The following is a 25207-nucleotide window of genomic DNA, read 5'->3' as shown; positions in this document are numbered from 1 at the left end:
GCCAAATACCATAAACATGGGCAGCACTGCAAAATGTAATTTATATGTACCACAATCAGCTGATCAGCTAAAGGAAAACATAAAGTTCAGTTATATTCCGTTTCATTTTGCATGATATTAAAAATAAATTAATAATTGCTATTTTCAGAACAGTATAACTTACATTTCAAGTATTACATTTCAGAGTCTTGGTCTCATATAATGCTTATAATGCTTTGTATGTTAATTCCATTCAAAACATAAAGGCAAATTCACTTTTGGGCAGATACTATGAATTTATGGATTATTTTTCTTTTCAGCAGGCCTGCAGTTTTGTTATACAGACTGTGTGTGTTGTCTCTCTGCATTAACATCCTTCTTACGAGCCTGCGTGTCAAGGCAGGCCTACAAGATCAGGCCTAAATCTTTACAAAGGCCCTCTTGTCCTTTCACAACACACACTCCGTTTCCCTCCATCACACATTGATCACAGCTTAGACACCACACATTATATATATTTTTAACCCTAGCATACAAGATGCATACAAACAACTTCCACCTATAATTGATACACTGTTATGTCCGTATAATTGACAGTCTCATTCCTTAGCACACATATGCATATATAACTGAACACATAATTGATAAACACTTCAGGTTAGTCTTCGGCTGTTTTTGTCTTTGTTTTTTTCATAACATCACTTTTTTCCCATGTAACATGTAATGACCATGTTTTGAATATTGTGCTAAAAACAGCACTGCAAGTGCCACAATCAGTGCACCGTCTTACACTATTACAGCAGCTGACGGTTCTGCAAAATTTAAGACCCAGCAGAATACCACTACCTGCTTTTAATACCAAAGCATTAATTCCTGCAAGAAATAGACGCTGAGCTCAATTTTAAGAGGCAATATATATATCCTAAAATAGATTTTATTTAAATTCATTTAAATGGGGAGAAATATAGTTCTCTGTGATATTTTTTTTCTTCCAATTTACAAGCACTGAAACTGAGAAGTCATACTTTTTGATGTGCCATTCATGAAAAAAGGAATGCTTGAATAAGTGTTTGGTCCTTGTGATCCAATGTAAAAAAAATAAATAAATAAAAAACATCATTATGCAATTTGAGAATCTGAACTACATGTGTGAAAATAAAGAGTAAAGAGCATTTCAACGAGCTAAAGTAAAACAATTGCATAATGTAGGGAGAGAGTAATGTGTCTGAATTTCCAAATGGGGACTGTTAGTTAAATTATCAGAATATTACATTAAAGTTACATGAAATTACTTTTGAACTACAGGTAAACGGAGAATGGGTCAACCACATCAGGGTTCCAGCATAGCACTGGTCTAAATTTGTAAAAAATAATACTACTAATAAAAATAGACAAACATATATAATAATAAAATTAAAAAAAACATAAATAAATAAGTACCCAGGCTGGCAGCTGTGTATGAAATTATATTGTAGCAAAATGAGACCAAGAGTCTTTAAACCAGATTTCAAAGCAATGTAACAAAAATGTAACAATTAACTAATTAATGATTAAAAAATATACTATATGAGGAATAGTGATAGAACGTCAATGCAGTGGGACTGCTTTTCATCAGCAGAAACTAAATCTCAAATGTGTTAAAATGTGGTTAGTGAAAAATACATAAATGTAAAAACTACTACTAATAATAATAATAATAATAAAAAAATTATATGAACATTTTCAAAAGCTGAAGCAGGATCCTCTTTGTAACAATACAAAACATTTAAGCAAACATATTTTAAGCATATTTATTATTTTTAAAATATATATTTTTAAAAATAAAATACATATTAAAAATAATTGTAATTGCCGGTGCTTTTAAATAAAAACTATCACAAAGAAAACGAAACGTAATTCAGTATAATGAGAAAACCAGTTAGGGTCAATTAGCATAATATTCTCTTTAAAAATATCCTTATTATTCAGAAATATACTGTTGTGTCAATCTATCTCTGCTAACAAAATCTGGGGGGAATAAGTGCTGAATATAAAAGGAATTTAACCAGGAACCTAAGAAACATCCATATTACAACGCAAAATAAATATATAGAGATATATTATTTAAGGAATAATTTACAGTTAGCCAGTCATTATTAAGAGATTTAAAAAACTGACAGAGCTGAAATAATTTTTATGTAAAAGGAATAAAACAAGGAGCTTAAAAACTACCGCAGTCACCTACAGGACAACAATCAATTATACAGTTCAACATACTGTTAAAACATACAAAACGGTTTGCAGAATGAGATAAACTTAGAATACAAGTAGTCTATCCTCAGTATTCTAGAGAGCCATGCAATATATTAATGTTTTTTTGTTACAGTATTACATTGATCTTGACACTGGTGAATGCTTGCTTTTGATTGGTTAAAAGGTCTGATTGGTTTTAATTTTGAGCTGTTAATAATCTTCAATAATTTAAAGAGAGCACCCAAAAATGAAAATTACTTTTACATACCATTTTGTGAATGTTGGTAATGAAACAATTTTGGTTACCATTGACCTCCATTTTATGGACAAAAATATATATTTTTATGTTCTACAGAGAAAGGAAAGTCATATCGGTTTAAAACAACATGAGGGTTAGCAAATTACAGAATTTACATTTTTGAGTGAACTCTAATTAATTGCAGTTATTGAAGATTAATTAAACACCATTACATCAAAACCAATCAGACCTTTAAAGCAATCAGAACTAAACATTCACCAATGGTGTGGTAACTGTGTGTGACAAAAAAAAAATCACTATTTTTACTAGTATTTTACTTCAACAAAACGCTTAATCAATAAAACAGTTTGGCTACTGAAAAGTTACATGAGTTCAAGAAAAGCATTGTTAACTCTTTGCCATTGACTAAAATAATAAACTAATAACTTACATTTTGGTCCAAAAATCACAGTAACTACGACTTTATTCAGCATTGTCTTCTCTTCCCTGTTTGTTCAATCCTCAAATAAAGATTCAAACGGTTATGAATCATGAATCAATAAGCTGATTCATTAGCGTTTGAATCTTTATTTGAGGATTGAAAACAAACAGGGAAGAGAAGACAATGCTGAATAAAGTCGTAGTTTTTGTTATTTTTGGACCAAAATGTATTTTCGATGCTTTAAGAGATTCAAATTAACCAACTGATGTCACATATGGACTACTTTGATGATGTTTTCATTCCCTTTCTGGACATGGAGAGTATAGTGTGCCTACACTTGGACAAATTCTCAGATTAAATATAAAATATCTTAAACTGTGTCTGAAGATGAACGGAGGTCTTACGGGTGTGGAACAACATTAGGGTGAGTCATTAATTACATAAATTTCATTTTTGGGTGAACTAACCCTTTAACTATTTAAATATGTGGTACATTGGTGGTAGTCTTGCAAAACACATTTTGAAGAATGACAATCTGTTTTGACATTTTGTGTGCATATACAAAAGTTGTTAAATAATGGTTTATCTTTATTCTCTAAATTGTTTTGATTTTACATTTTCATTTAATTGGTCTGACATTGTATTTTCTCATGTGGTATTATGTAATTGAAGCAAATAAACATCTTCCCAAGGAATAACAACATAAGCTTTGGTGTTAGCATTAGGCTAAAAGTAAATATAGAATTCTCTTACCAGTTCCAGGTCGCCCCATAATGATGTCTTTGCATGGCACAGGATGCAAGGTCTCTGTGGGAAGTATGAGCGGCAGCAGGGCAGTAGGAGCAGGGTGACAAGGGACAGGCTGCTGCAGCATCACTGGGGCACTCTTATCTTGTCCCCCTCCATCACCCGCACCAATGAGACCAGGCCCTTGGACAGGGCTAGGCACTGATATGCAGGCTAAAGTGGCGCTGGATTGCGTAGGTAGACCTGCAGGGGTTGGGTTTGGAATGGAAGAGGTAGTAGACACTAGTACAAGAGTTGAGGTGGGATTCTGCAGTAAGACAGATCCATTAGTGGAAGCAGCGTTAATTGGAACAGGAACCTGTAGTCCTGTCTCTGGATGTACACCAGTTTGGCTGTTTTCTGTGGAGCTGGTCCTGTCCACTGCTGCAACTCTAGCCAGTGGAAGTTCTGTAAACTTTATCAAAGGAACCTCAGGATTTCTCACTATTACTGGAGAGTCTCTCAAAGGCTGCTGGGAGACAGTACATTGTGAACCTGATTCTAAGCCTAGGGGAGAAGCTGGTGGGGAAGAGGCAGTGGTTGAAGGCAGTCTTTGGGGGTGTGTGACAGTAGTGGTCTGTGGAGAGATAATGCAGAGATTTGTTACAAGGGAAGGGTCACGACAGCTTGGATCCTGATCGGGTTTGGAATATTCCTGCATCAGTGGAGTTGGGGGAGGTGGGGCATCCGTCCTGCGTTTGCCTGGGCTCATAGGTACTGTGAAGGTTAGACTGGTGTGGAAGGATGGCACGATACCAGACAAATGTCTGTCTTTCTCCCTCTCTGTGCCTCCTGTTCCATGTTTTGGGACACCACTGTTGGTACCACTTGGGTTTTTATGGCGGCGAGGAGGCAAGACTGGAGAGGCAGTAATAGGACTAAAATTTGCAGGGTGAAAGCCAAAAAGTGGTGAAGCTGATGGGGAAGGTGTAGGTGAGAATGGGGACTGATTTGAAATTGGTGAGAATGAGGGTGTTACAGACCTTGAGCCTAGAGACACCAGCATAGTTGCAGCCTCACATTCATCAAAGTCAAAACGAGAGTAATCTTGAGGAACCAGTGATGGCAAGCCAAGACGTGGACGAGAGTCAGTACCTCGGCTGCTTGTCTCACTACTGTCGCGAGAAGTCTCATCCCAATCAAATTCACTGCTAGCACGACCCCGCAGATCTGAAGGAGTCACAGTCCCTGAGCTACTCTCTCCACCTCCTCCACTCCCTCTCTCTCCCACTGCTCCTTCCATTTCTTTGGTACGCATGGAGAGGTGACGAGAACAGTAGCCACGACGTTGGGACTCTTTCATGCAGCCTTCTCGTGAGCACAGGCGCCGCCACTGCTTTCCATTGAACTTCTTACGAATTCCATTAGGTGTACAAACCACATCGCCTTTTTTATATTTCTGTTGGGCAGCTGACAAAGGTGTCCTTGATCTTGAGGAAGAAGCAGAAGAGGAGGCAGAACTCCCTGGAATTGGGGTAGAGGTCTGTGAAGGTGTAGGAGTCTTTTCCAGAGGTGTCAGAGAACCTCTGGAGCTGGGGGAAGGAGGCACAGAGGGTGGCATAGGGTGAGAGATTCCTCCATCAGTCCCTAAAATTGCAGGTGAAGGGGTTGGCTGTGGACTTCCTAAAGATGTCCCGGAGATGCCTCGCACCACTGTAATTGGACTTGGATACCCAGGAGGTTTGGAAAAAATTTGTCTGTGCTGATTTGGCACACATGCTTTTGGTCCCCCTGAGACTATGTGTCCTCCACCATCTCTAAGTGGTGCCATGTTAAGCCGCAAAACCTCCATGTCCACTTCTGGAGTCTGCAATTGCTTTCGCTCATGTTCTCTTTCTCTAACTCTTTCCCTATTCCCAGTTCCCTCATCCTCTGTCCTAGCTGATAAAGTAAACATATTGTTTGCTACCATCACAACTGCTGGTGAAGTGGAAGATGACAGATGTGTGCTTCCATAGTGATGAACCCCTGTGTGTGGAGATGGGAATCTGCAGTTCTCCCTGGGAGTACCTGCAGTTACCAACTCCATTCCCTCACTTAACTGACATAGTTCCCTCTCCACTTCTATTTCCTCTCTGTGCTCTCTCTCTTCTCGTTCTTTCTCTCTCATAACCCCATCCCATGGCGGAACAAGGAGGCGCAAGTTCTGGCGGGCAACACATACAGTCTGTGCACTTGATGTCTGTTGCGACTCCTCATTGCTACACCTCTCCTTCTCTTTCTCCTCCTGTAAAAGTACTATGTAGGGGGAAGCTGAATGAGAGTCTACCTGAGCAACCACACCTTCTCTGTAGCACTCCCTACCATTATTTCCTCCATAAGGCACACAAACACGCGTCCCAACCTCCACAAGTTCATTTCCTGGGGGTGGGGCGTCTAAAATGAGGTCAATGGGTTGGTGTGGACGACTTACTAAAGTATGAAATGGATATGAGAGCAATGTCCCATCCCCATTAATCTGCAATTCTACATTCAGTTGCTCTCTACTGGACCCACGCACCACACCACAAATAAATACACATTCCTTGATCAGCTTCTTGTCTTCCTTTAAATTTGTTCTTGGTCGTCTACGTGCTAGGACCCTTTGGTTTTTCAGTCCTTTAGCTAGTGCTTCTGCTATTGTTGCAGACTCTCTCTGCTCAGTTTGTGTGTGATTGGGGGACAGGAGGACAGACAGGGTTGAATTGTTGGACAGGCTGAATTTTCTTGACACTCTTACATGGTTACCTGAATTTAGCTGCACACAAGAGGGCTCAGGTACTTCCAAATCCACAGAATGTTCACTGGCTGTGTCTGTGGATGATGACCGCACAGAATTTGGGGCTTGCTCCCCATATCCATCTACTTCCACTGCTTGGATCACCTTTTGTCCTTCAGAAGGCACCTCACTTTTCAACAGATCACCCTTAGTTCTATCTCCTTTTGGAGCTTCTGTGCTGGTTATTTTGCCAATTTCTTTCCTACTATTCTCATTGTTGTCAGAATCTGCTTTAACCAAATCATCTCTGACCACAGGAGTAGTGCTCTGAGAAATGGAGTTGTGTGGAGAACTTAGATGATTGCTATGAAGAGGGAGTTGAGCTACAGGGATCGAACTGATGGGAGAGGTATTGGAAGCTTGATGTTCATACATGTATTTCTTCTTGGGTACCCTGGCTTTAAAAGTGGCTGTTTTTCGACTGGAGGGTGTGGTGGAAGTGTGGTTGGCACCGAAAGAGTTGCTTTTTAAACTATTTAAACTATTAGCTGTATTATTTGTGTTTTGTGTGTTGCTAGGAGTGCTGTTTGCATGTTGGTCACTACCTTTACTGTTTGTGCTAGTATAGTTTTGTGTGTTCGTGTTACAGATGTCTGTGCTATTACTGTGTACATTTTCATGTGCATTGCTGGCTATCTTTATTGAGTCATTATCTGTTAAATTGTTAGTGTTAATGTTCCTGGGGCTTTTTGCTTTATTCGTAATTACTGCATTCTCTTCAGATTTTGATGTTTCCATTTTCCTTTCTCTTATTTGCTTATTTAACCCCTCACTGTTTGAGATGTCGCTACTGTTGATATGCTTGTCCTGAGAGCTATCTTCTTTGGATGGAGTGCATTTCTGGTGTGACGGTGCAGGCGCTGTTGTTTGTGAATGTCCTTCAAGCTTGCCCCCTCGTTTTCTTGCTCCTTTTGCTCTTGTCGATAAAGGAGAACGTCCTCTATGTTTCTTTGGTGGCCTCATCTTTTTTTAGTTTGGCAACTATTTATTTTCTCCTCTTTTGTCTTTTTTCTCTCCTCCCGTTTAATTGGCTCTTTTGAGGTTTCTTTTGTTTCTCTTCACAACAACCTGTAACAAGAAGGAAGAGAGTCAAAAAGAGATAGATAAAGAAAAAAAATCCTTTTTGTCAGTACAAAGTGATGGGAAGATATTGCTCCAAGTGTATGAATGTGACCAAACAGTAAAAGTAGTGCTATGTACACAAAAATGTAAAAGACATCAAGTCATCTAATGCCTATTTAGGCAGATATTTCGATAAGATTACAATTATTTAATAAATAGAATACAGGTTTAAAAGCTACTGCAAAACAGCAAGACTGTAAGTGTGCTAAATAATTACACAAGCAAGCTTTACATGCAACAAAGAAGTTTAAAAAGAATATGCACTATGAGGAAAGCAAAGGAAGGACTTTCTCCATTACACCAAGTACTTTTCTGAAAGTGAGGCTGGAGTGTCATTGTGAACAACATTTTAATGCAAATTTAGTCTTGATGCATTGTGATAGACATGGTGTGCAGAAAAGGTATTAAGCCTTTCTAGATATTTTGCCTATTTTTCTTCACTGTTCTGAAACAGTATTGTACATTTTCACGTCATATGGCGAAACAGTATTTATAATGTTGTTTTAGTTTTTCTTAAATTTGTAGGTGAAGGTCAGTGTTATAGCTTTTTTAAGATTCAAGGTTATAGCCATTTCATATTACATATATTTTTATCAAATGTACATTTAATAATACAAAAATTAGAATTAGACATTTAAAAATATTCATCCACTGTTGCTACTCTCACAGGGACAAAGCCAAAAGGGCCCAAAAGAAAACTAAATCCACGACCACATCAGTAGGAAAAACATGGCATGTATTAGCCGACATGCCTAAAAAATCTAAAATGCTTGTCAAAAGCAAAACACTGTTGACATTTTTAATAAATAGTCAAAACTATAAATGCTTTTTAACATATTAATGTTCAAAAATATACAAAACATATACAGAATAGAAAAAAATAGTTAAATTATTATGGTAGCTTTAAAAATTAATCAAAGCATGTAAAATGATTCTTTCTTTTTAAAATACAGTACATTTAAAATAACATTTAAAAAACTTGAAAATAAATCCACCATTAAAATGTCAGAATTTTATCCCAACATCCAAAATCAAGATAACTGGATTTGATGGCATATGATGGCAGTTTAAGCTCTGGATTCTGCTGCATTAGGCATGACAGAGGTTACTCTTATTCATGTTGGCTGCCGAAAACAAATTATGTCTGCTCTTGAGTGATTTTTCAAATAAAAAAATATATCAATATGACGTCAGTAGACCTGTCCCATGCTTTCAGTCTAAATAATGATAATTATAGATCATTTGTCGAGAGTGCTTCGTATGGGATGTGAATATTGTAGGATGGTGAAGATATGCCAACGTCAACAATCAACATGCGCATGCAGTGAGGGGGATCCATAGCATCCTTCTGCGTTTTGGGATACTGTGGGCGCCCCAGTGTGTGCTTCTTCTCCCATACCCACATCACATACTACACACACACACACAAAACAGACATATTTAGCATCTGCTGTCACGCTGCAATACACAAACCTGGGGAAAATCAGGCTCAGAATTCAGCAAAAGGAAAAAACACAAACATTCGCTCCTTTACCGACCTGTCCTTATGCATTCGTACACACAAACATGTGTGTGTGAAATCACACTCCTCTTCAATCATATTCTCACTCTCTCTACTATTCCACACTCCCGCCTACTCACAAAAAATGTGCAAAAAGACACTCCCACACAAACAAAACAAGCACAGGATTTTCCTGTGAGAGATGGCTTTAAAAGGAGAATTGGGGAATTCTTTGAGTCATTCCAAGAGACACTCCACCCACTGTTCCTAGTGACCTTAAACTGTTTATTTGCAATGGAAAGAGATTTCCTTCCTCCTTATGGAATATTATACATAAAACAATGTTCTAAGGCTTAACTCAAAATTCAGGATCACATTATAGACAATCCATCTTTGAACATTCAGATGATGAATGACAAATTGAAATGATTAGTTCAGAGTGTGACTGCGACAGCATATTATTTTGACATTTTATATATGTATATACACTCACCTAAAGGATTATTAGGAACACCATACTAATACTGTGTTTGAATCCCTTTCGCCTTCAGAACTGCCTTAATTCTATGTGGCATTGATTCATCAAGGTGCTGAAAGCATTCTTTAGAAATGTTGGCCCATATTGATAGGATAGCATCTTGCAGTTGATGGAGATTTGTGGGATGCACCCCACTCCTGTTCCACCACATCCCAAAGATGCTCTATTGGGTTGAGATCTGGTGACTTTGGGGGCCATTTTAGTACAGTGAACTCCTTGCCATGTTCAAGAAACCAATTTGGAATGATTCAAGCTTTGTGACATGGTGCATTATCCTGTTGGAAGTAGTCATCAGAGGATGGGTACATGGTGGTCATAAAGGGATGGGCATGGTCAGAAACAATGCTCAGGTAGGCCGTGGAATTTAAACGATGCCCAATTGGCACTAAGGGGCCTAAAATGTGCCAAGAAAACATCCCCACACCATTACACCACCACCAGTAGCCTGTACAGTGGTAACAAGGCATGATGGATCCATGTTCTCATTCTGTTTATGCCAAATTCTGACTCTTCCATCTGAATGTCTCAACAGAAAAGGAGACTCATCAGACCAAGCAACATTTTTCCAGTCTTCAACTGTCTCATTTTTGGTGAGCTAGTGCAAATTGTAGCCTATTTTTCCTATTTGTAGTGGAGATGAGTTGTACCCGTAGGGGTCTTCTGCTGTTGTAGCCCATCTGCCTCAAGGTTGTGCGTGTTGTGGCTTCACAAATGCTTTGCTGCATACCTTGGTAGTAACGAGTGGTTATTTCAGTCAAAGTTGTTCTTTTATCAGCTTAAATCAGTCGGCCCATTCTCCTCTGACCTCTAGCATCAACAAGGCATTTTCACCCACAGGACTGCCGCATACTGGGTGTTTTTCCCTTTTCACACCATTCTTTGTAAACCCTAGAAATGGCTGTGCATGGAAATCTTTTTTGAAATTGTGAAATACTCAGACTGGCCCATCTGGCACCAACAACCATGCCACGCTCAAAATTGCTTGAATCGCCTTTCTTTCCCATTATGACATTCAGTTCAGGAGATTGTCTTGACCAGGAACACACCCCTAGATGCATTGAAGCAACTGATTGTGATTTGTTGATTAGATAATTGCATTAATGAGAAATTGAACAGGTGTTCCTAATAATCCTTTAGGTGAGTGTGTATATATATGTTACTTAAATGCACACATTAGAACACAATGTACGAGTCAGCGTGGTATCAACTATCAAACAATTAAGCCAGATTCAGAATAAATTCCACTATTATCAGCTTCTTTCTCTCTCCTCAGTGTAATTTTATATCATGTTTGCTCCTTGTATTCTCAGTGATGAGTCAGAAGGTCTTGGCATTGTTAAAACAATAAGGAAAGTGTGAGCGTCCATGAATAGCCAGTGTCTTTTTTGGGACACCATAAAGAAATAATGGTAAGCAAATAATGGCAACAAAAAAAACAAACCCTAAGGGCTGGACCTGATTCATAAACTAAAACCGCTCAAATGAAACAAACATGCTAAGAAACTGCCAATTTACAATAAATTAACCCTATATGGTAAAAAAAAAAAACACATATACCACATGATCAATGCTTAAAAAGGAAGTTGTGCTCACTGGCAGCATACCCCAATTCCACCTCAAAAAACTTCTTTATTACATTTCAAGTACAACATTCAAATTCTATAATATAAAAATCATGGTGTAAACCTGTGAAATGGTTGTTCATCACAATTTTACAAGTTTGTATATAGTTAGTCACCCAACTATGCAAACTTAATGATATAAATATCAATAAATAGTACAACAAACATTAAAATATGGGGATGCACAAAATTCATCTTAATAAATATTGTTCGTAAAAGTGAAGGCATAACTGTAATATCCGAAGCAATAAAGCTATTGTATACTGTAAGCTTATGATCATCCTTTACACAATAAACTCTGAACATGTCTCACTTATCCTTGGTCTAATATATGATAAGGGAAGATGTTGCCTAACTGCCAACATGAACCCTTAAGTTTGCATATAATTTGATATCGCAAATGATTTTGCAACTTCTTATTTATGGCTGACAGAAATCTGGAAATTATGCCATGCCCATGATCAGATATTTATCACAGCAATATGAATTATCACATGGTCGAATATATTCTTCTCAGCTGTGAAGCTTAAGCGTGTTGTTAAAAAGTGTTGTTCTGATTGCATAAATTCAGAAAACCCTGCAGCTTCTAGAAATTCCTGCTCGGGAAACTCAAAACCCCATGGATGATGTCAAAATGCACAACCTACAATCTTGGAAACATGTGACCTTGAACAATCCACAAAATCACTATTTAGCCAGAGATTTACGTCTTTTGAATTTGAACCACAGATAATTAGCAGGAAATTATATTTGATCATTTAATAACTATCATCTCAGGCCTATAGCTTCCTTTGTTGGTTTTTCATATAAAAGAAATCCGTTTTTTTTAAATCTGCTGCTTTTCAAATCTTCATTAAAGATAGAATGTACGTGCTTGACAACTTGCCAAGTTGATAGTGATACTTGTAGTACCACTGCTGCAGTACTTCTCCACAAGTTAAATGTAGACATATATCAATTTAACTCCTTAACATCATTCTTTCAAAAAAACTTTCAAAAAACTGGAGCAATAATATAAAGTTCCTTTCCAAAAAAATGCCAAAACTTCTAAATAAATCAATTTCAAGATAAAAAAATATTCAGATGTGCTGATTTCTAGGTAAATGGGAAAACAATACAGACTAGTGACGTAGTTATTGTGAAGTATCTAAAAGGATTTTAAAATTATATTATAGGATCTACACTTAATACAGTAATCAAATGAAAATGAACACACACAAAAAAAACATCTCTAACATAAAACTACAGCAATCTGTGATATCCATTTATATGTTTTATAATTACTAGACAGGTTCATATATTTTCAAAAAATGTATATTACAAATGAGATAAAACATTCAGATATTTAATTTGAGCATCGATAGTCATGCAAAACGGCACGCACACACACTACTCCAAGGTCCACTACCCGTGACTATGACAGCTCTCTGACTCTAATGTGACAACAGCTGGTCAAACGAAGTCTCAGCATTTTGGATATTAGCATGATACCTGTATTAAAGGTCTCACTAAAGCAAGAAAAACTCTGACGTCAGCCATATGACAGAAGTCCAATCCAAGCACGCACTCTGAGCGGAGTGTTTTCGGCGGAAACGTGGCTGTGTTATATGGTTATGTGAACACTGTTGTAAAACCTGCAATCCTCATTCTCAGGTCAACAAGAACTGTATGCATTACAACCTTAATCCACTTTAAAAAAAATAGAAACACGTATAAGCTTGACTTAAACTGATAAATGGACAATATACATTCAGCTGTCACTAAAAGGTCAAATGATTTATTTCAGAATTAACGATTGATATTTCTCCTTTATAAGGGTCTACGAAGCCATTTGTTTTTCCTTCTCAGTCATTATTCACAGAAGCTAAACATTTATTAAGGTGAATCAATTGAGCCAGAACATATTTCAGTTCACCCAGATAAAAAACTTGATATTATGAATTTAATATTGAGCTTTAATACTGATATTGCGCATTCAAAATAATCTAAGCCTAGATATACTGTGCGTCGCACACCAATGCCATGCACAAACACGCAAGATCACACATACACACAGTGCACCAGTTGTCAATAGAGCAACTGTTTGTGTCAAAAAGACTTTGCACAAATAAAAATACAACCATGCATCATCTATACACTCTTTGCCCTCAGGGGTCAATAAAGCACCTATCTATATATTCAAACTGATGTGCGACAGGGTAACAGAAAAAGGGGGACACAGACTCACACGCAGTGGTGATGCCAGTATGCCAGCCTGTCACACTACTCGGATTTAATTGAAGAGTAAGTCTTACAGTGCATCGCTCCACCGCAGTGTTACCAAGCAAAATAAACATAAAAATGCAGATTTCCAAATTAAAACAACAAAAAACACACACGACAGTGGCATACACCATAATATGTGAAATCTTCCAAGTCGACAATCTGCCCACTCCAAAAAAACACATTGCGTATCAACACTCATTTTGTGCTCATTCACAGATTGTTCTGCAAATGTGCATTCTGGGGCATACAGGAGGGTGCAGGGCTGCAGCAGTGCAGTGCCGTGCAGCTCAGGGGCATGCATGGGTGCTATGGCTTCCTTCCTCCAAAAAAAGCCTGTCCATTTCCAACTGTATTACCTGCTTTATTTGGACTTTGAAGTGGGTCAGCATGGGGGTGTTACAGTCACACACATTAAACAGTAAAAACATGGAGAAACTCAAGAGACGGACACGCACAGGGGCATCAGGGGCACATGCCACGCTTGTTGAAAAATCAGCAGTCGAGCATCACAAAAAAAAAAACTGCGAAAGAGTTCTTCAAACACTTTCAAATCAGTAGCTTAAAAAACATGTACGGTATGGATGCTGAAGCCGTACATGTAGTGAGTGACGTAGAAGCAAGGCTGCCCAAAACAACACTCCTCCACCATCAGTCAGACATGGAAGCGCATCACTCATTTATCCACCATGATCAAAAGTGGCAAATGTATCAGTGGCACAAACCTACCATTACTAATAAAAGCATACAAAGTGACACACATGACCTGATGGAAAATGAATTGACGGCTGATGTTCATGCAGGCAAACTGAGCCATCATTATATGGACACACTCTTCAACAGCAGTGTGCATTATGTTTACGTGCATCTCTTAAGATGACAAAATCTCAGAGTCACAAAAATCCACTTGTGACAACACGACTCTATTTAAGGAGGCCCGTGAGGGCTGAATGGTACTTTTAAAATATTTATTCCAATATTAATTGATTACAAAATTGTTTGTTCGTATTAAAGGCTGTTTTATAATTCTACAGAGACGTATTCCGAAATGTATGGGCTGTGAGGGGAGACGCTGAAATAATGCACAACAATAAAAAGCGTATACCGTCAGAGTGCGCACGAAAGCCGCCGGTGGTAGTACTAGTAGCCTACTCGCAGCGCTTCGCAATGTCACGGCACGGGAGTAGTACTATGCCAAGGACTCGCAACAGCTAATTTAGACAAGCAGGGCCTTTTAGAAGAGTAAAAGAAAGATTTGAAATGTGTTTAAACACACTCGTACTTACGTGCACAATACGCAAAGGTTGTTCATGTTAATAAGGACGTACCGTGCAGCAAAAGTTGTAAATTATCCACCTTTATGAGCCGTCCTAGTAGTGAGACGATGGCAGCGCGTAGTAAGTCCGAGTAATAGTGTCGGATACGGAGTGAACTGTTAATTTGTTTGTTTTTACATTGGCGCCGTGACGTTGTTACTCGCTAGTACTGTAGGTAGTGCAATCCTTCCTCGAGCGTAATCCTGCCAGTGCGTAACGCAGTGCATGAGTGCCAGTCTGCTCTGTTCAAGTTGCTCAAACTCATGCCATTCAGTCAAAACAATGGGGAAAGGAATGACTTTTTGAATCAACCAAAAGCTTGGTTTGAACGCCGTCTTAAAAACATTTGACGAAGTTTAACTCTGCATCCCCACCCCCTCCCTTTTTCTTGCTCTAGGTCCTTCCTTGATATTTTAGTGAGCTGGTCTGTTCTCCATTTGTCTTTGCACACAGCAGTCATGTCTAAAATTCGGTTTGCCAGTCATATTCGCGGCGGTTTCCTTTGAGTAATAACTACTTACCAAAACAGCAGAAATACTTAGGAGGTAGCCGATTAAATTACGGTGCAAATTGCAGATGGGCTCTCTCCTTTCGTCTGAAGTGGCGTGCAACGTCCAGCCATGTCTTCTGCCTGTCTGGAATTTTACTTTATATTGGTCCTCCGTAAAACATCTTTGCCCCCCTCCCTACAGCAACTCAGAGAGGGATTAAAAACTATATGAATCCCTTTTCCACTACAGTCACAAAATGGTGAATGAACCACTAACAGCTGGCCAGCCTGGCCAATCAGCGCGCACTGGCAGATACAGTAGCCTATGGATGTGACAGCACAAATTCAGAGGCATTTCTCAGTGGCTTTTTCCAGTTGATTGGCAGGCACTTTGGGCCAATCGCAATGAGGCTAGATAGCAAGCCGGCACTCGCTCCAAAAGTTACAGTATCCAATGAGAGCGCTGGGAACCATAGGAACAGGGTGTGGGCGGGTAAGAAGGAGGTTTTCAAGAAGCGCTGGCCAATAAAGCGATACGAGTCTTCGCTCCCTAAATAAAGGTGCGTGTTTACCACAAACGACAGCGCAACATATCGCACTAACATCACTAGTTTTATACTTCCCCTGAACTGCAAGAGATGTCTCTAAGTTAAACAATTCGTATATTTTCATTTTAATACGGTTTGCTAAATGAAACTATTTTAGACATCTATCGAGTTCTGAGGATGAAATAGAAAGTAGAAACCACTGAACGGATTCGGTTAATGACAATAACGTTCCCCTCGAGCGGGTCTCTGACTAACAATTTCACTTTCACACTACTATGAATACGGGATGGACACTGTTGACGCTCTTGCTCGATTTTTTTCCACTCTGCCTCTCTTTTCTCTCAGCAACAGCCCCTCACCTCGTGTGCGAGAGCCAATCGTTGCGCCGTATTCCTCTGTCTCCAACGTATGTGCCGTTGTACCCCGCCCCTTCCATACAACCCTTGCAGGATTTTGGAGGTGACGTCATCGTGCCGCTGTGCGATTGGCCAGAAGGGCCGCGACAAGGAGCCAATGATCAAACTCAGCGATGAAGTCATCAAGCATGTTGCCACCAGCTGGATGGAAGGGGCGTGGCCTGACGTACTCGCCTAACCCCATGCTTGATGCGTAGTAGGACAACATAGTGACTGATGAAAGCGACATAAGGCACTGTTTTAAAACACGTAGGAGAATAAGTAAGAACATTTTCGTTGAAATACAAATACCGTTTTTAATATTTTTTCTTCAAACTTTTAAATACAGAAGAACGTCGTATTCGTACACATGGACGCATTGAAGCGTTCACACATCTACATTCACAGAATGAAAGTTCGTTGTGAATTTCCTTCGAGAAGCGAAGAAGTTACATAATCGCTGTTGTAGACAGAATCAAGTACTCTGAAGCGCCATCCTGAAACGTTAAGGCAATGTACAGCGACCTCTGTCGGTTTTACGTTGACATGCACAAAACTAACATGCGTGCACGCGCCACTGTGTGGTAGTTAAGTATAGGGATTCAAATAAAATAAATGTAAAGTTCTTTCCTGCACATTTTTCTTGCTATTTTCACTGATAAACATGAATTTGTATCATTCAAAATAAAAGCACGTTTTGCAGTAGCCTACTCAAGTGTCTTTAACGTGCCATACTCCTTTATTAGTACTTCTCCCCGGAGTGGTGCCCTTTGACCTGATCCCCACCGTGATGTTGGCCCCTTTATTTTGGCTCTCTAGTGCTGTCAATCAGCTGTCATACATCTATCCATCCACCCCACACTCCCACTGTGCCACAGGGAACCATATTCACTTGTCTAGCTCCCTCAAAAATGCAGACAACAACTGAGGTGATAAAAGGAATAAAAGGGCGAGGACAGGCAGAGAATGTGACAAAACAAAACATGACAAGGATGATAAGATGAACCAGGAGCAGAAATATGATTACACTTTCATTTGAAACACACAACGGGTCTATTGAAATGACCGAATAACGTTTGCATGTTAAATCAGTAGTGGATACAAAAAGTAGGCTACTATAGTAGGTCAGCAGACAATGTCAAGTTTAAAATTCACTTAAAATGGTAAATTTGAAACAGTCTCACAGCTCTTTAGTAGACAAGAAGTGACATATATGTGCCCTTAATACAATCACAATAGAACAAAATGTTTCTCTTACTTTTGTCGACAGATGGGCTACGAAGTATTAAGTAGCCTATTATAATCTTATTATACCCTTACCATTTTAAATAATTACCGTTTCAATTAGCAGTATTGTTTACATCAACGCGTTAAGTATAATTTTTGTAAGGAAAACGATTTGAGGGATGTCTCCAAAAATCAATGGTGATGATTTTACGTGGTTGATAACGCTTGTACTTCTGCTCTATAGACAGCAGAGGTCAGTCTTAAATAGTCTATGTTAATCTGCCTTCGTGCTATCGGATTTATTTTTTTATAAGTATTTACAATAATTCAGATTGCACGTGAAGACAGCATTATATCATGTCAGCAGGCTGAATACACAACACGACTTAATAGAGTACCTTTCCAATAATGGTGTAAACTAAAGCATATTGCTTTGCATGGAATTCAATGCGTTTACTTTTCATATACACATTTATTTGAAATAGTAGTTTTGTCATGTTTGTATTGCAAGCATCTGAGGTCCTGTACATACACATAAGACAGTAAAGAAACTCTACAGAACTCTGAAAAAGAGATTTTACTTGTATCACTAGAATGGACTAATCTGTGTTGTGAAAAAAAAGTTGCAGAAACCAGATGGCTTTTAACCAGTTTAATTGACCCTGATTACATTTTAATTACAATTCTGAAAAAAGAACACAAAAATGAATAAAGGAGGAAGTAAAATGTTACATCATGGTATTAAAACCTGTTATTATGAATTATGGAACCACAGAAATAAATTTGAGAAAGAAAGTAAGAGAGAGAGACTTTTACACAAAAAAACAATACACAATATATCTTTTAAAATCATACAATCCCCCGATGAATTTTTTTTACAAGAGCAAGAAATCAGTAACACTACAAAATAACAATTACATGACATGACTTGAGTACAATTCATAAGCCCGATCCTCCCCCTGAATGCCCTTCCTCCATCCTATATCTCTCCACAATAACCGCCCATATTAAAGATACAGTTTTTACGTTAATTTACAACATTTTAAAATGTTACACTAAACACACTGTTGGGTTGCTCGTGGGAAGGCAGGGGTTGGAAAACATTCTTAAAAGGATCTCTTACAGTATTGTATACAATGTTATCATGACTACAACATGAGGAAAAATGTCAACAAAATAATGATAACTAATAATAATAATAATAATAATAATAATAATAATAATAATTAGAATGAACAGCAACATTGACATCAGAGAGCAAATAAACAGGAGCAGTTCAGGTGGAAAAAAAATATATAATTTGACTTTTAAAAAAAGTGACATCCTGGGATAACCAATGAGAGCAGCCTAAGAGAAAACAAATATCTTCCCTCCAAAAGAAAAACAATGCACTCACTTTGTGCCCAAACAAAAGTTTACAGACTGCACTGGTCAATACTGCTCACCCTCTCTCTAATTTAGCTCCACCTCTCACATTATGAGGTATGCTGGGCGTAAAATAAGTGCACCCTACTTAAAGACTTGACTCGTTGAATAAGAAAGCAGGAGGACATCTTAAACATAATCAAACCTGGCTGAAGGGGGAATAAGGCAGCTAGAAAGAGTTCAAAACTTTGAGGAGGTGACACTGCTGCCAGTCCAATTTTGTCTAATGTATCATTTTATGTATCACAGACATGATACAAATACTTCCTGTCACTGGAAAAGCATTATAACATGGCTAGTGTCCGACTGGCCACCCCACTGATGCTTCAAGTCCTGTGGTCAAATTCCACACGGCTTTAGTGCACACAGGTTTATGAGGTTCATGATGCAAGAATTCAAAAGAATTACAGCCTTGGGTGTGGTTTAACATACATGCACGTACAGACGTACAGCCTCTGTCACACGCACACACGCACGCACACACGCACGCACGCACGCACACACGCGCACACACACACACACACACACACACACACACACACACACACACACACACACACACACACACACACACACACACACACACACACACACACACACATCAGTTGTGGCAGTAAGAACAGGATGTCGAGGAGGTGCATGCTGGTTAAAGAACCGAATGTGCCACATCATCTGTGGTGTGAAGCTATCGTGCTTTGTTAGAGTCTTGTGTACAATTTAGTCTTTTGCCCCTCTACCCTACCTTTTATTAACGTAAAAAAGCTAAATTTTCCTCCCTTACGCAAACGGCAACATTATCCCTGAGGAGAAGAGTCAACTTTCCCCTCGAAACGCAATCTGTTACAAACCCCCCTGAAATTTATATATCAGTTAATGCTATGCTTTCTGTTTATAGTATGTTTAACACATAATATATTAAGGTATATTGAGTGTATACTTTTTCAAGATTTTAGTTTTTCATTTTCAGACATGCTATTAAAACAAGGCATAAGAGGCAGTGTGTATGTGTATGTGTGTGTGTATGTGTGTGTAATGTCTGAGCACATGACTTCTACTGTCTTTATATACTTAAGTTAGTATTTAAATGTTTGGGGTTATAGATTGAAACTGCAATTTTCACCTCCCCATTCCACAGAAAGATCTCATAACGGTATGTGGATGTTGTAATATGGCTAAAGGACTGTGGACAGTAAATAAGGGCAGGATCGGCTCTTGGTTCCGAAAGGGTCCATCAAGTGCCAAAATAGTTTAACAAGGAGTCCTGGTGAATCACTGTACAAGATTGTGTGTGTGTGTGTGTGTGTGTGTGAGAGAGAGATATGCTGGTTTAGTTCACTAAAGGACTGACTATACAAGGTAAGCTTGTTATAAACTCTCTAATGTGCATGACCTTCAGACCGTCATTTCAAAGACTAAGAAAGTAGCCGTTTAAGAGATTTAAGAGTATGGTCTCTGAACCGCATGTTACGCCTGAGTCATTTCGTCCTAACGGAATGAAAGTGATTCAGGTATGGTCCCAGAGGAGTAAAAGAGAATGGAAGAGTGCGCAAACGTTTTAAGGTGAGCTGGTTTAGATAGTAAAGGATAGGAGGGAGATATCCTGAGAACTTAGACACAGCTAGATTTCAAAAACACACATTCACACTCGAACTCGGACACACGCTTCATACGGGAAACAAGAAAGGGATCATGTCTGAGTGTATGTGTGCGTGTTGAGGGCTTTTGTCCCTGAGGGTTCGGACTTCTGACCAGGCTGGTTTTAGAACAGTGTCTGTTTGTGACTTTCTGTGCATTTGCATCCCATCACATAGAGACTGATCACAGGCTGTTACTGAGGAAAATAATGCTGGGTTGCTGGAGATCAAGATCCTCAAACCAGACCAAACCTTCTGATGCCCATCTTTAGGTCTCTTCGTGGGGTTTTGAGGGATAGCTCACAGGCACTTTGCAAAATAAAATTCTCTTCTAAAAATATAAAATATTCTCTAGTGCCAAAGGTCAAAGTTCATCACTCCTGAGGGTCGCTGGGGCACGTGGGTGAACTCATTCATATTCACGGTCACACTGAGATGTACTGGAACGTGTGCTGGAACGAGGGTAGTCTGGGGAGCAGGATTCGATTAAGCAAGGGTCAGTTACTCTAAGTGTGCAGTGTATGTGTCAGTATCACTGTTGTCAGTATCAGCAGTCATTGATCAAAAAAAGAGTCATGTTTGAGTGTGGGACCATCAGCAGTTGTAGAGTTGTGTATCAGCAGTCGTCTACTTGTTTTGAAGAGTATCAGCAGTCCTTGTTCTCCAGTGACAGCTGTGCCGTGGCTCGGTGGAGCTCGGCGCTTACTCGGTGATGAGCGAGAGGAGGTGGGCTTTCTCCCTCTCCACTCCCACTTCCACTCCCACTCTCCTCCACCATCCCGTTCCTCTCTCTCCCCCTCTCTTCTCCTCTCACTTTCTTGTCTTCCGCCTCTTCCATGTGCTGGTCCTGGTCCCAGCGGCGTTTGAACCGGAGCTTTAGTGGGATACACTGGGAGTGCATTTGTGGCAGTCCGCCGGATGCCAGCTGCATGTCCGCAGGCTCTACAGGTTCGCTCTTCACAACGGGGTTACTGCGGCGACCATCACCTGAGGAAGAGGTGGAAGATACGAAGAAGGGTGGAGGGGCGGGGGCTTTGAACACCTCTTCCTCCAAGTCATCATCCGGGTGGAGACGGGCATCGGTCCCATTGGGCTGTTGGTGCTTTTGGCTGTGAGGATAATGCTGATGGTGATGGTGATGATGATGATGATTATGTTTACGGTAGTGAGATGGGAAAACGGCAAACTCTTCGTCTCTTTCATCAGCTTCTTCATCACTGATGTCAGTCACTTCAACTTCCTCTTCTGATTCAATGTCAGATATAGGCTCAACCTGTAGAGAGAGACAGATGTAGTGTCAAAACAGAGTCGGGTGTCACTGTCCAAGTCTTCCCCAGACATTTGTAGTAACTGGATACGTTTTTTTTATTATTAATTGTTTTCACACAAGTGTAATTTTCCGGGGAAGAAATACATTTTAACTGAGCATAACTACACCTTACTTTATACATTTATATTAGTTGTTCAGACTTGCAAATGACACTTTTGGAATTACACAATATTTTTAAGTTTTCTTGAACTGTGGGAACTGATACGACTATACAACGGAAAAGTAAAATATTCAAAAATGATTAAAAATTATGCAAATATTTTAACCACAATTTTAGTCTGATGCTGTTTTTTCCTTTTCCTTAAAAAAGTTAAATGAAGCTGAAGGTTTTGTTTGGCCTTGTCCAACCTAGAACACGAAATATTACATTTGTTATATATAGACATTACAAATATTTATTAGAGATACATTTATTCATTATTAGAACTAATTGCGTAGCAACTATCAGTGTGCATTTACATGCAATTTAAAAGTTACATTTCAGTCGGACTTAAACAGTCAAGGCCATTCACACCAAGATAGAGAACTATAATTAAAAAAATAACTAAATGGGACCCTGGACTACAAAACCAGTCATAAGTCGCACAGGTATGTGGCAATAACCAACAATACATTTTATGGGTCAAAATGATACATTTTTCTTTTATGCCAAAAATCCTTAGAATATTAAGTAAAGATCATGTTGTATAAAGATATTTTGTAAATTACCTACCATTAATGTATCAGAAATGTATTAGTAGTAGTAATATGCGTTACTAAGGACTTAATTTGGACAACTTTAAAGGTGATTTTCTCAATATTGTTTTTTTTTTTTTTTTTTTTTGCACCTTCAGATTCCAGATTTTCAAATAGTTGTATCCTGGCCAAATACTGCCCTTTCCTAACAACGCTTATTTATTCATATTGTGTATAGTGTATAAGTCTCAATAATAATAAAAAATGACCCATATGGTTTTGTGGTCCGTGGTCGCACATTAATGTTCACACCAAGGGACAATAATGTTCTGTTTATTATAACTTCAGTTGTGTCATCTGCTGCTTTAAATACTCAAGTTCTTTAAAACTGAGTGAATATGGATTGGCTTTTAAATTCATCAGCTCATTCATCAGCTAGAAAATCTTGTTTGGAAAGTGTTTATAATGATATTGTTCCTCAATGTTGTTATAATTACAGCTGTGGTATGGACTCCGCTATTCTCATAGAATTAGAATGATTATTAAAGCCATATAGGTTAGCCATATAGGCCATATAGGTTATAGAACATAAAGGTATCATGAACTGTTTCTTTTTTTATACTGTTGTCTGAGGTCAACTTATGATGTTTGTGTGGTTTTAAACATTCAAAAACATCATAACTAATAAGTAATAGGCTATTTTCTACACTGGTTTTGAGGCTCTCTTCTGAACGCTGGGTTTTGATGGGCGTGCCGCACTGGAGACTTGGAAGTAAACGGCCATGGCTAGGATTGGATAAGATTTGCATATTTAATGAGCTTTCCTGTCAGTTCACATGAGGGAGGGATTGTTTTGAAAGCGGCCGGAATAATTATCTTACGAGGCTCAGTCTCAAAACTTATTTATCAAACAAACACAATGATTTATCTCTCATCCACCCGTGATTTATTTATTTTTTATTACTTGGCCAGCCCGATCCATGGATATGAGTGTGAACCACACACACACATGCACGGACGTGTGCTTTTCAAACACAACAGAGATCAAGAAATGAATGTTATTTAACTATTTAAGATTCACCGGCCTGCCGACGTGCTTACGTTTTGGTAGCCCGTCTGGAAAACAAAGCCCTGGGACGTTGGGCTTTGCGATCCCGAATCGCAATGAATCAACAAATAAGGGATTCTCCAGCCTGTGACAGCATGCTGGTATGCTCGGTTAGACACATGCACATAATAAATACGATCTGCAACAATGCAATACTATCGCATATAAAAAATATGTTTTACTCGCATAAGTGTGCTGCACCATTCCTGTCGGATCCAATATAGAAGGCACATCATTGTCGACCTGTGTCTTGTTCACAAAGGATTATCTTGCTATCTTCAGCGTGTTTATTGGTAACGCGATCAGTCTAGCTCCACGAGTCGGTGGACGAGGCTACAGAAGCAGCGTACACATTTCACCCTTCTAATACGCCATCGATTTGAAAGCCTCGTTTTCTGGGCCTGGTGTCTATAAAAGCTTTTCTTTTAAATTTAGAGGATATTCTTATATTACCATGACCTTTTATATATCAAAGGCTCAAGGGAAAGTTGATTTCTCAATTCATCACCCCTTTAATTTGTCATTTTAAAACAATGTGAATGGCTGAGCCAGATTTTTTGCTAAGTTGGACTAATGAAAAAGCAAGGAATGACAAACTTTTTTAGCAACTACAATCCTGGAGAACATTAGTACCTTAATCTTGGGCAAGCCAGCACTGTTTAGGGAGCCAGTTGAGGAGGAGTTGGAAACCAGTCCCGATCCACTGGCTGAACTGAGGTCACTGCCAAATGACAATGACGAGCCCAGACCGGATGTAGATGTGGAGGAAAGCGAGCCCGGGCGACCCTGACTATCGCTCTTTTTTCGGCCCAGTGGAGGAGGCTGGAGCTTGAACTTGAAGGGAGAATGGTGCTGCTCCTCCCCGAGGTGGTGGTGAATAGGGTGAGCGTGAGGAGGCGGGAGGCTGGAGTGATGGCTGTTGAGCACCGAGGGCCTCTCGGCAGGGCCGCGATCACAGGCCTGGGGTCCGGGCATGCCTTTGTCAGGGCGCTGAGGATGAGGAACGATGATGTTTGGGTAATGAAAGAAGGCACGAGGGCTCAGGTGGTAATTGTAAACGCTCTGGGTGTGAGCCTGCAGGTATCGTTGCATGTCCTCTGGGTTGAAAGAGAATATGGAGCCAGGCATGGGTGACAGGGTAGGGGAGGGCGTGTAGGCCAGGTGAGAGCCCGGGGTCATGGAGAGCGCTGGTGAGAGAGGGGGCGCCAACAGGCCTGGCCCTCCAGGACCAGGCAGAGGCGAAACGGTGAATGGTGAGAGAGGCTCAGGATGAACCCTGTGTCCGACCTCAGTCACTCGATGACCTCTGTGACCTCCGTGTCCACCGTACATCCTGAACATAGCTTCATGAGACAAACGAGGGTGGACGGCACCTCGAAAACCGCCGCCACCACTGCCGCCTCCTCCTCTCTCAGCCACTCTTTCCGTCACTCTCTCTTCTGACGCACCTCCGTTCCCATCTTCAATCTCAGAGTTGACAGAAGTTCCATCGCTGCAGTCGGAGACAGACCCACGGGCGATGCGGCGGCCGCTGAACATCCCAGGACTGCGCAGCTCCTCGCTGCTGGGGGAGCGCAGC

At 39.6% G+C, this 25207-nt stretch overlaps 2 protein-coding genes across 2 annotated transcripts in view; both read right to left on the bottom strand.

The window, feature by feature from the left end:
* The window catches only part of cicb (capicua transcriptional repressor b), a 46287-nt gene extending 30687 nt beyond the window's left edge, over positions 1-15600 (bottom strand). Inside the window, exons 1-2 of the mRNA XM_067448882.1 lie at positions 15318-15600; positions 3645-7503 (exon numbers count right to left, since the gene is read on the bottom strand). Coding sequence (XP_067304983.1) covers positions 3645-7398 — 3754 coding nt within the window. The 5' untranslated portion in view covers positions 7399-7503; positions 15318-15600. The remainder of the gene's footprint in view (positions 1-3644; positions 7504-15317) is intronic.
* Positions 15601-19384: 3784 nt separating this feature from the next.
* erfl3 (Ets2 repressor factor like 3) overlaps positions 19385-25207 on the bottom strand; it is a 53861-nt gene continuing 48038 nt past the window's right edge. Inside the window, exons 4-5 of the mRNA XM_067448881.1 lie at positions 24262-25207; positions 19385-21788 (exon numbers count right to left, since the gene is read on the bottom strand). The exon at positions 24262-25207 is cut by the window's right edge and continues 94 nt beyond it. Coding sequence (XP_067304982.1) covers positions 21162-21788; positions 24262-25207 — 1573 coding nt within the window. The 3' untranslated portion in view covers positions 19385-21161. The remainder of the gene's footprint in view (positions 21789-24261) is intronic.

This window comes from Pseudorasbora parva, chromosome 7 (genome assembly GCF_024679245.1).
Source record: "Pseudorasbora parva isolate DD20220531a chromosome 7, ASM2467924v1, whole genome shotgun sequence".
Lineage (NCBI taxonomy): Eukaryota > Metazoa > Chordata > Actinopteri > Cypriniformes > Gobionidae > Pseudorasbora > Pseudorasbora parva.
Note: the sequence above shows the minus strand (reverse complement) of the source record. Positions and strands in the feature narration are given on the sequence as shown.